The 20,492-nt window shown below is 36.4% G+C and overlaps 1 protein-coding gene across 5 annotated transcripts in view; it reads left to right on the top strand.

Annotated features, from left to right (window-relative positions):
* Nucleotides 1-14,048, top strand: part of LMBRD2 (LMBR1 domain containing 2) — a 75,360-nt gene extending 61,312 nt beyond the window's left edge. For 2 of the 5 annotated variants that reach the window (XM_064271272.1, XM_010588097.3), the window contains exons 16-18: nucleotides 4,178-4,283; nucleotides 8,975-9,104; nucleotides 9,874-14,048. In XM_064271272.1, coding sequence (XP_064127342.1) covers nucleotides 4,178-4,283; nucleotides 8,975-9,104; nucleotides 9,874-9,934 — 297 coding nt within the window. In that variant the 3' untranslated portion in view covers nucleotides 9,935-14,048. Of the gene's footprint in view, nucleotides 1-4,177; nucleotides 4,284-5,596; nucleotides 5,697-8,974; nucleotides 9,105-9,873 lie in introns of those variants that run through there. The other 3 variants (XM_064271277.1, XM_064271290.1, XM_064271283.1) reach the window with 3 other exon arrangements.
* Nucleotides 14,049-20,492: the final 6,444 nt, after the last annotated feature.

Below are 20,492 nucleotides of genomic sequence, written 5' to 3'. Positions count from 1 at the left end.
AAGTCCTCTTCTTTCAGCAAACAAGGTCGTGTCATCTGTTTATTACAGGTTGTTAATGCATCTTCCTCCAATCCCAATACTGCGTTCTTCTTCATATAGTCCAGCTTCTTGGATCATTTGCTCAGCATACAGATAGAATAGGTATGGTAAAAGGATACAACCCTGTCACACACCTTTCCTGACTTTAAACCACAGAGTATCCCCTTGTTCTATGCAAACAGCTGCCTCTTGATCTAGGTACAGGTTTCTCATGAGCACTATTAAGTGTTCTGGAATTCCTGTTCTTCACAGTGTTATCCATAATGTGTTATGATCCACACAGTCAAATGCCTTTCTTTACATAGTCAATAAAACACAGGTAACATCTTTCTGTTGTTAGTAATAAATTATTTCAATTATGTCTAACATGTAGCACAGTTTCTCTCCTAAGATAGGTGCTCAGTAGATATTTGTTGATTGAATCAATCAGTGCAGGCTTGCTATTAAATTGGTATTGTTTTGAAATTGTTATGCTTTTTTGTAATATGACATTAATTTTATTCCTCTGTAGTTTTCCTTCAGTCCTCCATTTGCTGAGGCAAGCTGACCTCCTCTTAGTGAAAAGGCAGAAAATAAGAAAAGCTTAGTCACAGTTATTGTAAATTTTCCATACCTGGATGAATCTATACTGGAGAAGTAAAGACTAGGAGGAAACATGATAGTTGTCTTCGTATATTTTATAGTTTGTCAGTCAAAGGGGGAACTTGTTTATTTCAGAAGACATAACTAGACTCAAAGAGTAGAAGTTACTAGAACCTCTCTGTGAGAATTTCTAACTCTGTAGTTGACCATACTTGCAATAGACTATGCAGTAGACTGCTCAGACCTAATAATTTCTATGTCATCTAGTCAGAGAGTCAAAAAGAATCTGTCACTGTTCGATAGCATTTCACCCACAGCAGAATTTCTTTCAAAATTGGAGTCAATCCTGTAAAACCCTGCCACTGCTTTATCAACTAAGTTTATTTAATATTCGAAATCCTTTGTTGTCATTTCAGCAATGTTCACAGCATCTTCACCAGGAGTAGATTCCATCTCAAGAAACCACTTTTGCTGTTCGTCCATAAGAAACAACTCTTCATCTGTTAAATTTTATCATGAGATTGCAGCAATTCAGTCACATCTTCAGGCTCCACTTCTAATTCTAGTTCTCTTGCTGTTGCCACCACATCTATAGTTACTTCCTCCACTGAAGTCTTAAACACCTCAAAGTCATCCCGAGGGTTAGAATCAACTTCTTCCAAACTCCTGTTAATGTTGATATTTTGACAAATGTTCCCTGAATCACAAATGTTCTTAATGGCATCTAGAATGGTAAATCCTTTCCAGAACATTTTTGGTTTACTTTGCTTATATCCATCAGAGGAATCACTATCTATGGCAGTTATAGCCTTATAAAATTCTTAAGTAATAAGACTTGGAAGTGTAAATTACTCCTTGATTCATGGGCTGCAGAATGGATATTGTATTAGCAGGCATATGCAAACAACATTAATCTCCTTGTACATCTCCATCAGAGCTGTTGGTTGACCAGGTGCATTATCAATGAGCTGTAATATTTTGAAAGGAATCTTTTTTTTCTGAGCAGTAGGTCTCAACAGTTGTTGTTATTGGGTGCCATTGAGTCGGTTCCAACTCATAGCGACCCTGTGTACAACAAAATGAAACATGGTCCTGAGCCATCCTCATAATCATTGTTATGCTTGAGCTCATTGTTGCAGCTACTATGTCAATCCATCTCATTGAGGGTCTTCCTCTTTTTCACTGACCCTCTACTTTACCAAGTATGAAGCCCTTTTCCAGGGACTGGTCTCTCCTGAAAACATGTCCATTCTTCCGGCAGTCTATGGTATATTCAGTATTCTTCACCAGCTACATAATTTGAATTTGAATTCTTTGAAGAATTCAAAGACATCAATTCTTCTTCGGTCTTCCATATTCAATGACTAGCTTTCGCGTGCAAATGAGGTGATAGAAAATATTATGGCTTGGGTCAGGTGCACTTTTGTCATCAAAGTGACATCTTTGCTTTTTAACAATTTAAAGTGGTCTTTTGCAGCATATTTGCCCAGTGCAATACATCTTTTGTTTTCTTGGCTGCTGCTTCCACGGGTGTTGATTATGGATCCAAGTAAAATTGAATCCTTGACAACCTCAGCATTTTCTCTGTTTATCATGTGGTCTTTGATCATCATCAGTAAGTGCTTCAAGTCCTCTTTACTTTCAGCAAGCAAGATTATGTCATCTGCATATCATAGGTTGTTGGTGAGTCTTCTTGCAGTCCTGATGCCCCCTTCTTCTTCATATAGTCCAGCTTCTCAGCATACAGATTGAATAAGTATGGTGAAAGGATGCAACCCTGACGCACACCTTTCCTGACTTTATACCATGCAGTATTCCCTTGTTCTGTTCGAACATCTGCCCCTTGATCTATGTACAGGTTCCTCATGAGCACAACTAAGTGTCTGGAATTCCCATTCTTCACAGTGTTATCCATGATTTGTTATGATCCACACAGTCGAATGCCTTTACATAGTCAATAAAACACAGGTAAACATCCTTCTGGTATTCTGTGCTTTCAGCCAGGATCCATCTGACATCAGCAGTGATATCCCTTTTTCCCCATCCTTTTCTAAATCCTGCTTGAGCTTCTGGTAGTCAATGTACTTTTTTTTTTTTTTTTTTTTTTTGGTCAATTTGCTTTTGAGTGATCTCCTGCAAGATTTTACTTGTGTGTGATATTAATGATATTATTCAGTGATTTCTGCATTCTGTTGGATCATCTTTGGAAGGTCTGAAAGGACTCAACAGTGGGCCTAAAATATTCAGTAAACTATGTTGTAAACAGATGTGCTGTTATCCGGGCTTTGTTGTTCCATTTATAGAGCACAGACAAAGTAGACTCAGAATAATTCTTAAGGGCTGTAGGATTTTTGGGATGGTAAATGAGCATTGGCTTCAACTTAAAATCACCAGCTGCTTTAGCCCCTAACAAGAGAGTCAGCCTGTCCTTTGAAGCTTTGAAGCTGGGCATTGACTTCTCTTCTCTAGCTGTGAAAGCCCTAAATGGCATCTTCTTCCAGTATAAGGCTGTTTTGTCTACATTGAAAATCTGTTGTTTAATGTAGCCACCTTGTTCTAGATAACTTGCTGCAGCTTCTACATCACAACTTGCTGTTTCACCTTGCACTTTTATGTTATGGGGATGGCTTCTTTCCTTAAACCTCGTAAACCAACCCTGCTAGCTTCAAACTTTTCTTTTGCAGCTTCCTCAACTCTCTCAGCCTTCACATAATTGAAGAGAGTTAGAGCCTTGCTCTCAATTAGGCTTTGGCTTAAGGGAATGTTGTGGCTGGTTTGATCTTCTATCCAGACAACTAAAACTTTATCCATATCAGCAGTTAGGCTGTTTTGCGTTCTTGTCATTTGTGTATTCACTGAAGTAGCACTTTTAATTTCCTTCAGGACCTTTTCCTTTGCATTCACAACTTGGCTGTTTGGCACAAAAAGCCTAGCTTTCAGCCTGTGTCGGCTTTCAACATGCCTTCCTCACTAAGCTTAATCACTTCTAGCTTTTGATTTAAAGTGAGAGATATGCAGCTCATCCTTTCACTTGAACACTTAGAGGCCATTGTAAGATTATCAACTGGCCAAGTTTCAATATTGTCGGGGAATAGAGAAGCCTGAGGAGAAGGAGAGAGACGAGGGAACAGCCAGTCAGTGGAGCAGTCAGACATACACAATATTTATCGATTAAGTTTGCAGTCTTATATGGGTGCTGTTCGTAATGCCCCAAAACAATTACAATAGTAACATCAAAGATCGTTGATCACAGATCACCATAACAGATATGATAATGAAAATGTTTGAAATGTTTTGAGAATTACCAAAATGTGATAAAGAGATATGAAGTGAGCACATGCTGTTGGAAGAATGGTGCCAATAGACTTGCTTAACGCAGGGCTGCCACAAACCTTCAGTGTGGAAAAACACAGTATCTGCGAAGTGCAGCAAAATGAGAGGTGCATGTATATCAGTCTGTTGATAGTGGTGTATTATTTTCTGCTTGTGGGATTTTTTTGTGTTTATTTGATTTGTTTTGGTTGTTGTTAAATATTCCTTTGCGTTTCTTTCCTAGGAATGGAAAGAACGTTATGGACACAATAGAGAAGATTCCACTAGAAACAGAAATGTTCATACTGACCCGAAAGAGTCAAACTTCTCAGATATTAGTACCAATCGGTGTAAGTAATTTATTTTCTAGTTCTCTTAGAATTTTTTTTTTTTTTAATACTTGCTTGTATAAAGGCTGAGAATTAGGATAAAAGCCAAAATCTGTTGCCGTCAAGTCAGTTCCAACTCATAGCGACCCTACAGGACAGAGTAGAACTACCCCATAGGGTTTCCAAGGCTATAATCTTTACAGAAGCAGACTGCCATATCTTTCTTCTGCGGAGCAGTGGTGAGTTCACACCACTGACCTTTCCGTTAGCAGCTGAGCACTTTAATCATCAGGGTTCCTCAAGCATTAGGATACCCATTCAGAAATGCCTTTGTAGAACTGTAAATGTACTTTTGTACTGACATTCCTTTCTCACATCCCTCAGTGTATAAAAGGAAGGGGAAACTCAGATATGCATCCTGGTAGGAGAAGGAGTACTGGGACATCAAATGATAGTTGTAAGTGTACTAACCTAAGAAATATCAGCACTTATCCCAGGCATGTTCTAGGCAAATGCTTATTTCTACTTTTTACTCAGATTTTTTTTTTTTTTTTTTTTTTTACTTAGTAGATGATATTCAGCCATTTTTAATACTTTATTGACTTACCATATACATCAGGCACCTTCCCACTTATACCCTTTTCTTAGGGTGCTCGTATTTTAATGAGGAACGATACCAGTAATAAGCCATCTGGCACTTGAGGGGGTTAGGAAATCTGATGTTCCTAGCCCTGCACTGACACATGGCCGAAGCCACCTGCCACTGGGGTTGTGGCAAGAAAACTATTTTAGCCCAGGATATAGTACTGTGTTTTAGGAGGCAGAGGTTGTTTGTCTTTGGGGAGATGCAAGATTGCTACGAGAGCACCATCACAGGCTTAGGTGCACAGGGGCCTGTCTAAGAGTAAGGAAGGAGTGAGAAAGCCAAGAACCCTCCCCCGCTCAACTACAAGCTTTGCACTGAGTACCAAGCAACATAAATGTACTGTTGGGGGAGCAGTAGAAACGTGGAGAGACACCCGCCCCCCTTCTGTGACAGATGTTCAGGGCTTGTTGAAATCTGAGAATGGAGCAAAAATACTGAGAAATCTGTACTTGAGACGAGACCCTCCTGAGCACAAGACAATAGCAGTGTATTGCTGGAGAAATATGAAGCCTGTGGGGACTTACAGAAACTAAAGCAACAATAAAGCCCAATCCAAGCCCAGCTACAGATTAGATTAACTCAGTCCCTCAACATTAATGTCCTAGTAGAAGAAACGTGTCCATTTTGGGGTACAACTATTAATTATCTCAAACTCTACTTTCTTTTACACACGATGTCTGGCATTCAGTCAAAATTATAAAATATGCAAGAAAATATAAGCCATCATCAGGAGATAAAACAGTCAACATAGCCAGACCTAAAGGTGGCCCAAATGTTGGAATTATCAGGTAGGGACTTTGTAATAACTGATTAATATATTTAAGGATCTAATGGAAATGTTGGTCAACATGCATGAACAGGTGGGGAATTTCACCAAAGACATAGAAACTATTAAAAAAGAGCCAAATGGAAATATTAGAAATATAGGTAGTCCCCAACTTATGATGGGATTCCCTTCCGATGACTTCATCATAAGTTCTGATTTAAGTCGAATACTTTATTTATTTAGTTTTCATTATTATTACCTTTTATTGTCAGTATCTTTATAAATCATAACATTGAACTTCTGCAACTGAACATCTAAGAATGATAACATCAAATTATGGGGTGCAACATTGTATATAGTACATATTACTGACAATAAGATATACCAAAAAACGGTTGTAAGTGCAGTTTGTTGTAACTCAAATATATCATAAGTTGGGGACTACCTGTATTTTAGTCACAGAAGCAAACTTTAATGTAATTGGTTATTTGATAATTTATAATGAGAGCTATGACAGAAGAAAGCAACCAATGCTGAGGGAATTCAGCTTAGGGAATGGAAAAGGAATTCTTCATTGAGAAAGGATTTCTGTAATAAATCTTTAGCTGAGCATTTGGGAATGAATAGCACTTAGCCAGGTGAAGGATATTTTAGGAAGAATGAGTGGAAGGCATGGTAACATAAGAGAGCCTTTTTGGGAAATCCAAATTTTTCTCTGTGACAAGAGGCTAAAGTATGAGAAGGCTGAAAAGAGGGAGAGACTACAGAAATAGCTGGGAAACAGATACTATCATATTCAGAAGTCTGGATTTTATCCTGAAGATGAGGCTTCAGTTTGGGAAGAAACATGATCAGAGTTTTGTTTTAGTAAGATGAATTCTTACTAAAGTATAAACCATGATTTTCAGGGAAGTGAGACACAGAAACCACTTGAGTCTGTTTTGGTAATGCAGTCAAGAAATGTTGAGGACCTAAAATAAGGCAGTAATCTTGGAGATGAAAAGAAGAAGATTGGAATGAGATTTATGGTAGAATAATAGGAGAGGGCTACAAATTTTAGTTAAAACTAGCAGGTAGAGGGAGGATTCTGTAAAGAGATTTGGAAGCTTGCTTACCATGGCGTGCAAGTTAACAGAGGGGAAAGATCTGTATGGGAGAATGGTTAATAGAAGAGGAGCCACAAAGCCTTAGGAATATGAGTTAGAGAGAACCTGGCATGTGGTAGATAATCAACATTTGCTGAATGAACGAGAGAAAAGATGAATGTGGTTCCATGTAGGGCAGAGTCCAAGGTGACAAAAATGTAAGATGTGATAGAATTGGCAAGCCTCAAGTTTTCAAACAGAGCTATATCATTTAAGTTCTTCTGAAGCTATTGGACTGCACAGGACAACATTGTGAGAATTTAGGTTGTTTATGAAGAAACTGCCGTCCATGTGGAGAAGGGAGATTTAGTTCCCTAGATCTGTGCTAACCAATATGGTAGCCAGTAGCCACTTGTGATTATTGATCGCTTGCAGTGTGGCTGGCATCCCATGTTAAAATGATAATATTTTGGATATATTGGGTTAAACATATTTAAATTAACTTTATCTGTTTCTTTTTCATTAATGTAGCTTCTAGAAAAATTACGGTTAAATTATGTGGGTTGCATTTTATTTCTGTTAGACTCTGCTGCCCTAGACCATGCCTCATAGGTGAAAACACTCAGGCCTTTTTTGAAAATCCTGAGCTGATTACATCTTAAAGAAAATACTAGCCAAGAAATGAGATTATATGAAAGCTATAGCAGCCCCTGGTTTCACTGTGGAACCAACTGAAACTTGATTTGGTAATGACCAATTTCGCTATTACAATACCTTAAATATTAATTCTGATTCACGTTAATTAAGTCTTTGCACTGTATCTGCTTCTGAGCTTAGCCTAGATACAAAGCCAGAGAAATTTTTTTTTCTATCATTGTATTTATAATTTTAATCTTATCTTTTTACAACAAGACTTTATTTTTTATAGCAGTTTTAGGTTTATGGAAAAATTGCCCAGAAGGTACAGAGTTCCCATCTATCTTCTCCCACCCCCAAAAGTTTCCCGTTAATATCTTACATTAAGTTGGTACATTTGTTACAATTGATGAACCAATATTCGTACCTTATCAGCCAAAGTCCATAGTTTACTGGGGTTCACTCATTGTATGGTACAGTTCTGTGGGTTTTTGTCAAATGCATAATGCCATGCATCTACTGTTACAGTATCATACAGAATAATTTCACTGCCTTAAAAATGGCCTGTGCTTCATGTATTCATCTCCCCTCTCCTTCCCCACAGCCCCTGCAATCACTGATCTTTTTATTGTCTCCATGGTTTTGTCTTTTCCAGAATGTCATATAGTTGGAAATATTCAGTATGTAGCCTTTTCAGACTGGACTCTTTAACTGAGCAATATGCATTTAAGTTTCCTCCCTGTGTCTTTGTGACTTGGTAGTTCATTTCTTTATATCACTGAATGATACTCTACCTTGTGGATATACCACAGTGTGTCTGTCCATTCACCTATTGAAAGACATCTTGATTGCTTCCCTGTTTTTTTGCAATTATAAATAAAGTTGCTGTGTAAACATTCATGTGCAGTTGTTTGCGTGGACATAAATTTTCAACTCATTTGGGTAAATACCCAGGAGTGTGATTGCTAGATCATATAGTAAGCCTGTTTGGCTTTGTAAGGCACACCAATTTGTCTTCCAAAATGGCTGTACCATTTTTCATTCCCACCAGCAATGGATTAGAGTTCCTCTAGTTCCACGTTCTTGCCAACATTTGGTGGTGTCAGGGGTTTGGATTTCAGCCATTCTAATAGGTGTGTAAGCTATGTAATAGTATGTCACTTCTGTTTTAATTTGCAATTCCCTAATGATATATAACATGGAGCATCTTTTTAGATGCTTATTTGTCATTTATCTATATGTCTTCAGATCTGTGTGTTCAGATCTTTTGCCCATTTTGTAATTGAATTTATTATCGTTGAGTTTTAAGAGTTCTTTGTAATTTTGGATCCAGGTTCTTTATCAGATACATGTTTTGCAAAGATTTTCTCCCAGTTCGTGGCTTGTCTTTTCAGTCTCTTAATTTTAATCTGATTTTTAAGGGACCATGTAGTTATCTTTTCTTATATGTCTTTGTAGTCAAAATTGTAATCTTTTTTATTTTTTTCTGTAAGGCTATAGTCTATAGCCTGTATATTAAAAGACAGTAGGAAAGTAGACATATCTTCTTCATCTTTTTTTTTCCTCCCTTCCTTTGCAGCAGCATCCAAATATACCAGAGCTAATAATAGGACTGAAAGGGACAGAATAGAACTCCTCCAGGATGCAGAACCTTTGGATTTTAATGCAGAAACATTCACTGATGATCCTCTTGAGTCTGAATCAGGAAGGTAAGGTCCAGCTGGGTGGTTGTGGCTGCAGCATTCCTCTGATATTTTAATAAGGTACTGACTTGACTAGGTTGAAAACAAGTGACAAATAAATGACTAATAATAGAGGCATAAGCATATTAATCAACCTTTGATTCCTTTTTATACTTTCTAATGCTTTATTTTTTAAATTGTAGCGTATGGTAGTGGTAATTGAAATTGACACCTTCATATACTACCAGTGGTATTATAAATGAGAAAGAAGAATTGAAATAACAAGAACCCTAACAACATTTATGTATACATATATGTTTACAAGTATATATTATATATATACTTGTAAACACAGGCAGTCAGGCATTCAAACCACAGCAGAGTGGTGTGGTTTTAACCACTACGCTATGAGCAAATAACTAAACAAAAGCAAAATATCATACTCATAAAGATATTTGTTTTTAGCATTGCCTATTATTAACAAAAAAGGTAAAATATTTCACTTATATTCAACAGTTGGAGGGTAGATTTAAACTGATTGAGCTTCTTATGTGTCTTATGGATTTTCCATCCCTCACTCTGTCATGCATGTACTCTAAGCTCTAAAACAGTATTGGTTAATTTATAATTAAGTAAATCTCTTTGGGATAAGATCCATGGAGGGTAAGCTTCTGCTGTCAGCTATTGAATAGATTTCACAGTGCTTACCAATCATGTAGCCACTTTCTTTTAATGTGTTCTTGTTTTTCTCTCCTCTATTAGTGCCTCATATCATTTCTTTATATCTACATTTCAGGTATCAGCCTGGTGGACGATATCTCTCGATGTCTCGCAGCAGAATATTTGATGATGTCTAAAGTGTGAAAGAATTTATGTTACAATTATCTGAGGTCAACACATCAGTACACCCTAGAATTTACTCTGTGCTCTGGGTAAAAAGTGTCAGGATAACAAAAAAGGCATGGAAAATTAATTATATTCTAGTAATAATAGTTTATCTATTGTTCATTGAATAGAATATCGTCTTTCTGTTAGGATTTAACTTATTTTTATGCAGATAATGCACACCTTCTGCATTTGTTTGCCAGCCATGCCCTCCCCCCGCCCCGCCCCAGGAGGCGCCTTCACAAGCACCTGCATTCCAATCCTCTTTCACAGGTTGCTGTAAAAAACAAAATTAGCATAGCAGGCTTACTAAAAATGCCTCATGGGGGAAGGGTTCCGCCAGCAAACAAATGCAGAAGGCACGCATTATTTGCATAAAAATAGGGTATTACATACCAAAAACCCAATGCCCTTGAGTCCATTATGACTCATAGCGACCTATCTATAGGCCAGAGTAGAATTGCCCCACAGAGTTTCCAAGGAGCACCTGGCGGATTTGAACTGCCAACCCTTTGGTTAGCAGCTGTAGCACTTAACCACTACGCCACCAGGGTTTAGGGTATTACATACCATTTATTAAATATCTGCCTTAGAAGTACAGTTACCCTGGAAGGATTTAATTCATGATGAAGATCAGTGTATGTTGAGGACATGTAGTTCAGTTTGATTTAGATAAATTTTTTTCAGGAAAGTCATTTTTTTTTTTAAGGTCCAAAAAAAAAAAAAACTTCAAGGAACCTGTAAATCATAACTAAAGTTTTATTATGATTTATATTTTTGCCAGTTCTAAAGAAGATGTTAAAACTGTGTTTCCCAAAGAGATATAAGTGAATAAAGACTTTAAATAATAACCATATTCACAAAACCCATGTCTTAAAACAAGGCTTACTTACCAGTCACAGCAGTGTAAAAAGCTCTTTTTCAACTCTGTATGCAAATAAGTGAGGTTTTGCATGTGTAATTAAAACTATCCTTCAACTGCTAGTGTTAGTATCTTTAGCATGCGTAGAATAATCAGGTGACGTATTCTTTTTTCAGTCTTTGGTCATAACTGGAAATTTTTTTATACTTTTGGTATTGCTTTGTAAAAGATTTTTATTTCAGAGAGAAATGTTCACCTTTGTCATTTAACATATTAATTTAAGTGTTGATCATTCCACTCAAACAGAATCCAAAGCATTATTGGTAAATAATTGTTTTGTTTTGTTTTATTTTTAATAGCCAAAGAGTCCCACAAAATTCCTAAGTTTTAAAGGTGCCTGTTGATGTTTCTGTTAAAAAAAATCCGATTATACAAAGAGAAAAAGTGAATCCATTTACTGTTGTTAAAAAATGCTGTTACTGACACTTAAATTGTGGTTTATAGAAAGCAGAAAACTAAATTAGAATGGAAATGTGTTAAAATAACTTATTGGTGAAACATGCTTAATATTTTAATTTTTTTTTTTTAAGCCTTTGTGTTTAAGCCAAAGTCACTGGTTTAAGCACCAGTATTTTATTGCAAACTGAACATGGTTGAGTGCAACATGCATGCAGAAAGTCTTTATTTCCCTGAAATACTTGCCAATTTTATAGGATCCGTAATATATTGCTGACTGTACTTGAGCTTGCTCAAGACAGTCCCAGCTGAACACCTGTTATCGTACATAATTATTAATAGTGTTCACTTTCACTCTCAACTGTCCCAGTTTGAAGATAAACTATATGGCCACCCTAATGATATGATTGTGTGTTTCTTGAAGGTAATCTTTCTCTGAATCATAAATCTGAAATTTTTATTTTCCTCTTTAATTAGTGTCATCATGTAATTCTTGTAAAGGTACAGTTCCATATGGGTAGTAAAAGGAATGGCGTCACCCTTCTTACCTGATTTTCTTCAGTTTTTATGACCTTTGAGATTTAGATCCCCTTTAAAGTAATTATCAATGAAGATGTACTCTCTGAATCCAAGGTTGTAGAAACTGTCCATTTGAATACACACACACAGCCTTTTATTGTGACCTGTGGTCAGAGAGCAACAGGCCAGGAGCAGAAATAATTTAATCCTGTTTGTAACCACAGGATTGACTCACTGAATACCTTGGGCAAATCACATAACCTTTCAGTGCCTCAGTTTCTTCATTTGCAAAATGAAGGTGATACTTGCTATCTACCTACTGATCTACCTCACAAAGCTATTGTGAGGGTATTGAGTTGATGTTTGTATACTAACAAAAAAAAACCCTATAGTAGTGTTGAAAAAAAACGAAGTAAGTCATTAGTCATGCTATTTATACTAATGGTACTTACATTAGATGCAGAAATGATCATAATAAGGCCTGGTTCCTTATTATTAAAAAGAAACAAGTACCCAAAGCAAAAACTCCAAAATAATTCATCAAAATTCCTGTGAAAATAGTGTTGTTTCCCATACGGTTTCATCATGAAATTCAGATGCTGTTGTAGAAGCAGGAAAAGAGAAGAAATTATCCAATTACTTTTCAGACCTACTCATATAACGTTGTAAGACAAATGGATAGGAATGTATAAGGGAACATTACTACTTTCCTTTATTATTAAATTTTTTATGATTATAATAATTGAAGTATGTATATACCTTCACAATCAGTATAGATCCTTATATGACTTTTGAGTTATTTCCAAAATAATTTTTAGATGTTTCAGTGATTGAGAGCATTCAACTTTTAAGCAGAGTTTGTCTTATAGGACTTTATATACAAATCATATAGGAAGGTTACCTTGCTCATTCTCTAATAGTAGACTACCCTTTGAGAAGGTTAATTGTTAATCTTCTAGAGCTTAGAGTTGATCTTTTAGAGTTGTATGTCTGAGTTCAGAAGGCAATGATTTAACCCCTGAAAATGAAGACTTTATCGCTGGAAAACTGAATTAACATTTATTACGCCTCATTGTGTCAAAAAACAAACAAAAAAAAAAAAAAGTAATAGGTACAAAGAGCTTTCTGATTTGAAAAGCTTATAAAAATTTAACTACATTACAAAATATTACTAAATTCATATACTTTACGTGCAGAGTACAGTTCTTAAAGAACTACTTTGGCACTTACTTTTTGATGTCTTTTTTATCTAATAAATAACTGATTAGAGTTTTGTAAATTATTTTTTAAATAGTTGTTAGATAAGGATATTCAGTAAGCTGGTAATTCACAATAACTTAACAGAAAGTACTAATCTATTAATTTCATAACTCACCTGTAAATTGCTAATTAACACTTTTTGTACAATATCAGTAACTTGTTATTATCAATAGAGCATTTTTGTAAAAAAAAAAAAATCGTAAAGTTCAAAATAAAGTATAAGCCTAATTATCATAATTTGCTCTTTTACCAAATGAGTACAAGGGCCTCAGAACAGTTTTATCATGCATGAGCCCTGCATTTCACAGAAGTGGTAAGGGCTAAATCAAAACGTTTAAGGGTTTTCCCTTTATAAAGAATAGAGAAAAGAATTTGACAATCCAAAGCTTCAAAAAGTTACCAGTTGATTTGTTCTTGGGTCATATGTAGCTATACCATTCGATTGAATTATCAGTTCTGAAATCTAAACTGGATCTATACCCAAATTAAATTAAACTGAGGATAGGAAAATCAATTGTTTGTTAGTATATTATAGCATTTTAATGAAGGAATTTCATTTATTTGCAATAGCAAACCTCATTGTTTATACCTTTAATAGGTTTAAGGAATGTTTTTGATGATTATTGATTACAATCTTAAGGGAAAAACAAACTCTCCACAGTTGTTCATGTTGTACAGTAATGTGAGTTTGTTGTACTTATAATTTGAGTGGGCCATGCCTGAAAATTGCAAGGTGAAATACATTTGTGCTACAAGGCAAAACATGTCCGTGAAAAATCTTCACATACTCAGATCTCCAAAACTGTAATGGATTGTATTATATTAAGTTCTAAATGTTAAGAAGTAAATGGATTTAGGGTTTTTCTCTTTAGTATCTTCCTTCCTGCCTCACTCCTCTCATGCCATCCTTCCTCTCTGAGGCCTCCCTTTAGTGTGACTTTTAATGTGCTGACAGATTAGTCTTCCAGATGTTTTGTGTACACAGTTGTTTTGGGTGATCAGTATACTTAACAGGAACTAGTTCTGACTACAGATCCCACTCCTTGAAATGGCACCGTCACACCTGAAGTAGTGAAACGAATTGTGCTTACAACTAAGCTGCATCTGAATGTGAAGGTGAAATATGCTGGCTCAGAGTGTTGTCTTTTAGGTCACTTAGGAGGCCACTCCAGGAAAATTAATTCTTTTCAATGTAATGTTTTGGCATAAAAATAGATATACAAAATAAAAGTGATGGCTAAAAGAATAAATAAAAGCATTAACCTTGAGACCTCATTTTATGAAGAGAAATTCTAATAACATAGGTCGTTGTCAAAATTTTCCTCAGGAGAGGTTGGAACAATACAAGACGGTTACAGAAACCCTTCCAAAATATGAATTCCCTCTGTGTAGGGTGTTCCTTTCCAACTCAGTGACTTTTTCTTGCCCAGAGACTTGGGAGACCAGGCAGTGTTACCCCTCTCCCAAATCCTGGAGGCAAGGCCCTGTGAGCCGTCTCCCCCGGCAGATCAGACCTGAGCTCCATCCCCCGGGGACCCAAGCTCAGCAGTGAGAACGTGCTCTCACCCCTAATATTTTCAGTCTCAGCCTGGATTTCCTAAACGCTTTATTTCCATTTTCAAAAGATAGGTTCACTGAGGCCTCCCTGTAATTTTAAATTTCTTAGACTTTGTTAATAAAACAAGAATATTGGCATGTTCCTTGCTTTTAACACATTCCTTGGGGAATATTGACTCCCCCCCCCAAAAATCTTTTCTTTTATGATTATCTTGATCTCAACTCTTTTTTATAAAAGGAGAATTTTTCTGTACTAAGTCTAAGAGTAGAAGAGTGGCTTACTATGGCAGACATACACAGAATAGTATAATTTATTAAACTGACTGTACAGCACCATTTAGAGCCAGTATTGTTGATGTAAATCTTATCCACCTGGTCACTTAAAGTGTTGTATTTCTAAAAGAATGCTGGCTGGCATCTTCCCTACTTAATATACTAAGTTGCAGGGGAGAGACAATGTATTTATTTTTTTTAAAGCAATCCAATGGATTTGTTTTTGTTCATACTTTGAAAACAACTTGAAGAATTTTTCTCATTTTAGAAGGTAGAGAATATGTGGACTTATCTTTTAAATTACTGTATTATATATTTGTAAATTATAGCATTGAAAAGGATAAAAGTGCTCTAATATTGATGTTATTACTTCTTGGTATTTAATTTTTATAGAATGTTTTCATAAGTAAGAAATTGTAGTATTGCTTCTAAGTAGTTTTTAAAACTTTCTCAGATAAGTTCTGCCCAGAACCTATTTCCTTCAGGCAATATTTTAAAGCTCAATTAGTCCAGTGTGAATTTGAAATACACCTACATCTCTTCAGTATCCTTTATGTGTACCAGTACCTCAGCAAAGTATACCAAAAGTGTAATTTCTGCATCTCATTAGTAAATTACTTATTTATCTAATTGAGTGGACTAAGTGAAGTAGAAGATGAGTCTTTTCAAATGTGCATCTGATCATGATTTTTCAAAAGGTTAATTAATTAATGTTCAATTTTGGTGTGTGATGCCAAATGTCTCTTTAATCAGCCGTTACTTCCTGATATTTAGTGGCAAATGTTTTCCCATCTGACCAGTGAGTTGGAGGTTTAATCGGCTTTCTCTCAGATTCTCTCTGCATTTTCAAATATGTATTTAGAAAAGGCTGCAAAGTGCTACCTGTCAGTAAGTTAGCATCTTTGGCTTTATCTGTGCAAAATGTTCTTTCAGTTTGGTTTTGACAAACTCACTGACTTGCAATTGCTTTATAGTATTTTAACTTATTGTTGATGTAATGAATTTTTTGAAATGTTTATTTGATTCACTGTTAAAATGGAGAAAATTACGTAGTTTTGCATGAAATAAAGTACATTTCTACAAGTTACTAAGAATTTTACTAATTATTTATGCATATTCTACTATCTTTGAGATTAAAATCTTTTACATAGATCTGGACATTCTTTTGTTCTTTACAAATTTATTAGCAAACACTACAAAAGAAATGCTTTAAGAGAAATAATTAAATACACGCACTTTAGGTTCCACATTATTTTATCTCATAATTAAAATTAATTTTAGTAATACTAAAACCAGATTTAGGCAAACCAGACTATTAACTTCTGTACATACCCTTTTACATCTACTTTTTGAGAATGGTATGAGAAATGAAGAGAGCTATCAAAATTAAAAATAACTTTTCTTTTTTCTTTTGGCCAGTCTTCATAGCCAGAAAAAAATCCTGTGACAGAAGTAGCAAAACTGAGGAGAAAATATTACTACCCTTTGACCTTTGCCTAGCTTTCAAAAGAATATAGGTTTGTTGTCTTCAAGAAATAAGAAGAAAGTTATTTCCATAGTGAGCTACTTAAAAAAAAAAAAAAAAATTTAAAATCCTGGAAATAGATCAACTTTCTAACACATATCTAAATAGCTAAAGATATTGTGTGGCCTAATTAACCAAGTGCAAGTCAAAGCAATTTGAAAAACCTAGGTTCTTCACTTATACACAGCAAGGTTGTTTTCTGAACAGGATAAAAGAAGAAATTTTTGGTCTCAATCTGTTTGATATATCTCCTCCCATTAAGGAAAAATATAACTTTTTGGTTATGTTTGGAGGTAGTCCTAGCCAAAGCCCAGTAAATGTTTGTCAACATCTAGCAAATAACAAGTAACTTAGTACTATGAGTCCTGAGAACTGTGGGGACAATACGTGTGAATAGGCTAGATCCTTCTAGAGCAAACTCTAATTCACCTATATCTCTTGCCCCTCCTTTTATAAAGCCCATATGCCATAGATTTCACATCCTGAAGAGATAACACTGCTCTATCCTATAAATAGCCCTGTGTTGGGTTTACAGAGAATTTGACCTCACAAGTTGAATTTTGATGAAGGTTCTTACTGAAACATTTAATTTTCAAAATAAATGTGAAAGCTGCAGACAAGTGTTTCAACTGTTTGTAGTCTAAATTAGCATGAACCCCAGATACGGTTTTTTGGGGGGGTTGTAATTTTTGTTTTAAATTTATTGTGTCTTACATGAACGTTTATACAGCAAATTCGGTTTCCATTTAACAATTTTTATACAAACTGTTTAATGACATTGGTTACAATTCCCAGGTAACAATTTTTACCTGTGGGGAACTATTTATAATTGATTACAGTGGTGTTTAGCTATTTTACTTCAGTATGTTTTAAGTTACCAAGTGCATAATTTATTTTTTTGTTCTGGGTCAGAGATTTTACAGGAATTAAAACTCTATAAATACAGTAGGTTCTCTAAGTAAAACATGGAATCTATCAAAACATGGATCTTCAGAGGTCTTAACTCTGGGCAGTTTCACTCCTGTGCCTCTCTTTGGGTGTGGTCAGTAAAAAAAAAACTGAATACATAGCACAGGTTTGTGGATCTTTCTTAAAGTTTCCCCTGCTCTGCCTGTCCTCAACTCAAGTCGGGAGGGCTCCAATATTTTCTATCAAACCGGTTTAGGCCTAGGCTTAAACTTTAACAGAGACTTTCTTGAACTGCATTGAACATTCCACTCAATTTTGCTGGATAAGAAGCTTCAAATGGGTAGATTTCCCAATAAGCAAGGTAAGCACAGGTTTACTTGTGCTTACTTACTAATCTATAGTGAAAAATTTCACATTTTTTCACCTCATCAAAGATTCTGCCTCTAGCTATGGCTGGCATCTGTCTCTCTCCCAACCCCACAGCATCATCCTACAGAATCAAAGCCTTTTTTCAAATTTACAATCTCTATGGGATTGTGCTTACTTATTAAACCGTAGTGAACAATGATGAAAACAATGTGAAACCATTCAGTACAGATTAGTAAGCACAAGTAAGGCTGTGCTTACCTTGCTTATTGGGTAAGCTGCCCCTGGCTGCAAAGAAGCATAGATATTGCCTTGGGGATGTGTGTGTGTAAAATCATCCACGTGTGGATTGTTAACATTCAGATAGAACTGTACCTCTACATGTGTCTGGCTAGTCTGCTTAGCATGAAGAGGGTTTTACCTCCTCCGGAGAAAGCAAGCAAGAGTTATCTATAACCATGGGACTGGAAAAAACATTTCCTCCTCTCTCATTCATGTTATTTTGACAATTATGAACTTAGGGACATTTGCCTTTGTGTACTTTTTTGCCAGCCTCAGGGGGTGGAACTCCAGTGGTCCCACCTTGCTCACCTGAAGCAGGAAAGGAAAGAGAATAATGGTCTAACAATCAGCCTAATTACAGAATTATCTCCCTACCACAGCTGACAGGTTCTACAGGTAACTACTCTTGCTTCTGTGCCATTCCTACAATGGGAGGGTTTAGGAGCACCAAACTCTGAGTCTTGAAGACATTCTTGCAAGGTTTCCCCTGGATTGGCTACTTATTTCCTGACTGCCCCTCCCCCCGCAGCTGATACACAGGCTTTTCTTCGGTGATGGCTTACAGGTTTCCTTTTCTCTCAGTGAAGTATTGAAACACACCTGGTACCCTCTTGGCCTTCTATTTTCTTCCTCTACTCATACACCTCTCCACCTCTTGTTGTTTTTAGGTGTTGTCAAGTCAATTCCAACTCACAGCGACCCTATGTACCACAGAACAAAACACTGCCCAGTCCTGGGCCATGCTCACAATCGTTACTATGCTTGACCCCATTATTGCAGCCACTTTGTCAATCCTTTTTTTCCAATGACCCTGTACTTTACCAAGCATGACATCCTTCTCCAGGGACTGATCCCTCCTGACAACATGTCCAAAGTATGTAAGACGCAGTCTCACCATCTTTGCTTCTAAAGAGCGTTCCCTTTGCACTGCTTCCAAGACAGATCTGTTGGTTCTTTTGGCAGTCCATGGTATATTTGATATTCTTCACCAACACCGCAATTCAAATGCGTCAATTCTGTCTTCCTTGTTCATTGTCCAGCTTTCACATGCATATGATGCCACTGAAAATACCATGCCTTGGATCAGGCACACCTTAGTCCTCAAGGTGACATCTTTGCTTTTCAACACTTTAAAGAAGTCCTTTGCAGCAGATTTGCCCAGTGCAATTTGTCTTTTGACTTCTTGACTGCTGCTTCCGTGGCTGTTGATTGTGGATCCAAGTAAAATGAAATCCTTGACAACTTTGATCTTTTCTCGGTTTATCATGATGGTGCTTATTGGTCTAGTTGTCAGAATTTTTGTTTTCTTTTTGTTGAGGTGCAATCCATGCGGAAGGCTGTGGTCTTTGATCTTCAGTAAATGTTTCAAGTCCTCTTCACTTTCAGCAGGCGAGGTTGTGTCATCTGCATATCACAGGTTGTTAATGAGCCTTCCTTCAATCCTGATGCCCCATTTGTCTTCATATAGTCTAGCTTCTCAGATTATTTGCTCAGCATACAGATCGAATAGGTATGGCGAAAGGATACAACCATGACGCACACATTTCCTGACTTTAAACCACTGAGTATCCCATTGTTCTGTCCTAACAACTGCCTCTTGATATATGTACAGGTTCCTTATAAACACGATTAAGTGTTCTGGAATTCCCGTGCTTTGCAATGTTATCCATACTTTATTTTGATCCACACAGTCGAATGCCTTTGCATAGTCAATAAAACACAGGTAAATATCCTTCTGGTATTCTCTGCTTTCAGCCAGGATCCATCTGACACCAGCAATGATATCCCTAGTTCCACGTCCTCTTCTCAAACCAGCCTTAATTTCTGGCAGTTCCCTGTCGATACACTGCTGCAGACACTTCTAAATGATCTTCAGCAAAATTTTGCTTGTGTGTGATATTAATGATATTGTTCTATAATTTCTGCATTTGGTTGGATCACCTTTCTTGGGAATAAGCATAAATATGGATCTCTTCCAGTCTGTTGACCAGGTTGCTGTCTTCCAAATTTCTTGGCATAGACAAGTGAGCACTTCCAGTGCTGCATCCGTTTGTTGAAACATGTCAATTGACATTCTATTAATTCCTGGAACCTTGTTTTTCACCAATGCTTCCAGTGCAGCTTGGACTTCTTCCTTCAGTACCATCGGTTCCTGATCATATGCTACTTCTTGCAATGGCTGAACACTGACCAACTCTTTTTGGTATGACTTTGTATATTCCATCCATCTTCTTTTGATGCTTCCTGCATCGTTTAGTATTTTTCCCATATAGTCCTTCGCTTTTGCAACTCGAAGCTTGAATTTTTTCTTCAGTTCTTTGAGCTTGAGAAATGCCAAGTTTGTTCTTCCCTTTTGGTTTTCTATCTCCAGCTCTTTGCACATGTCATTATCATACTTTACTTTGTCTTCTTGAGCTATCCTCTGAAATTTTCTGTTCATTTCTTCCTTTTGCTTGAGCTGCTCCATGCTCAAGAGCAAGTTTTAGAGTCTCTTCTGACATCCATTTTGGTCTTTTCTTTC

The sequence above is a fragment of the Loxodonta africana genome, chromosome 2 (genome assembly GCF_030014295.1).
Source record: "Loxodonta africana isolate mLoxAfr1 chromosome 2, mLoxAfr1.hap2, whole genome shotgun sequence".
Lineage (NCBI taxonomy): Eukaryota > Metazoa > Chordata > Mammalia > Proboscidea > Elephantidae > Loxodonta > Loxodonta africana.
The sequence above is the reverse complement of the archived record's forward strand: the minus strand, read 5'-3'. Positions and strand labels throughout refer to the sequence as shown.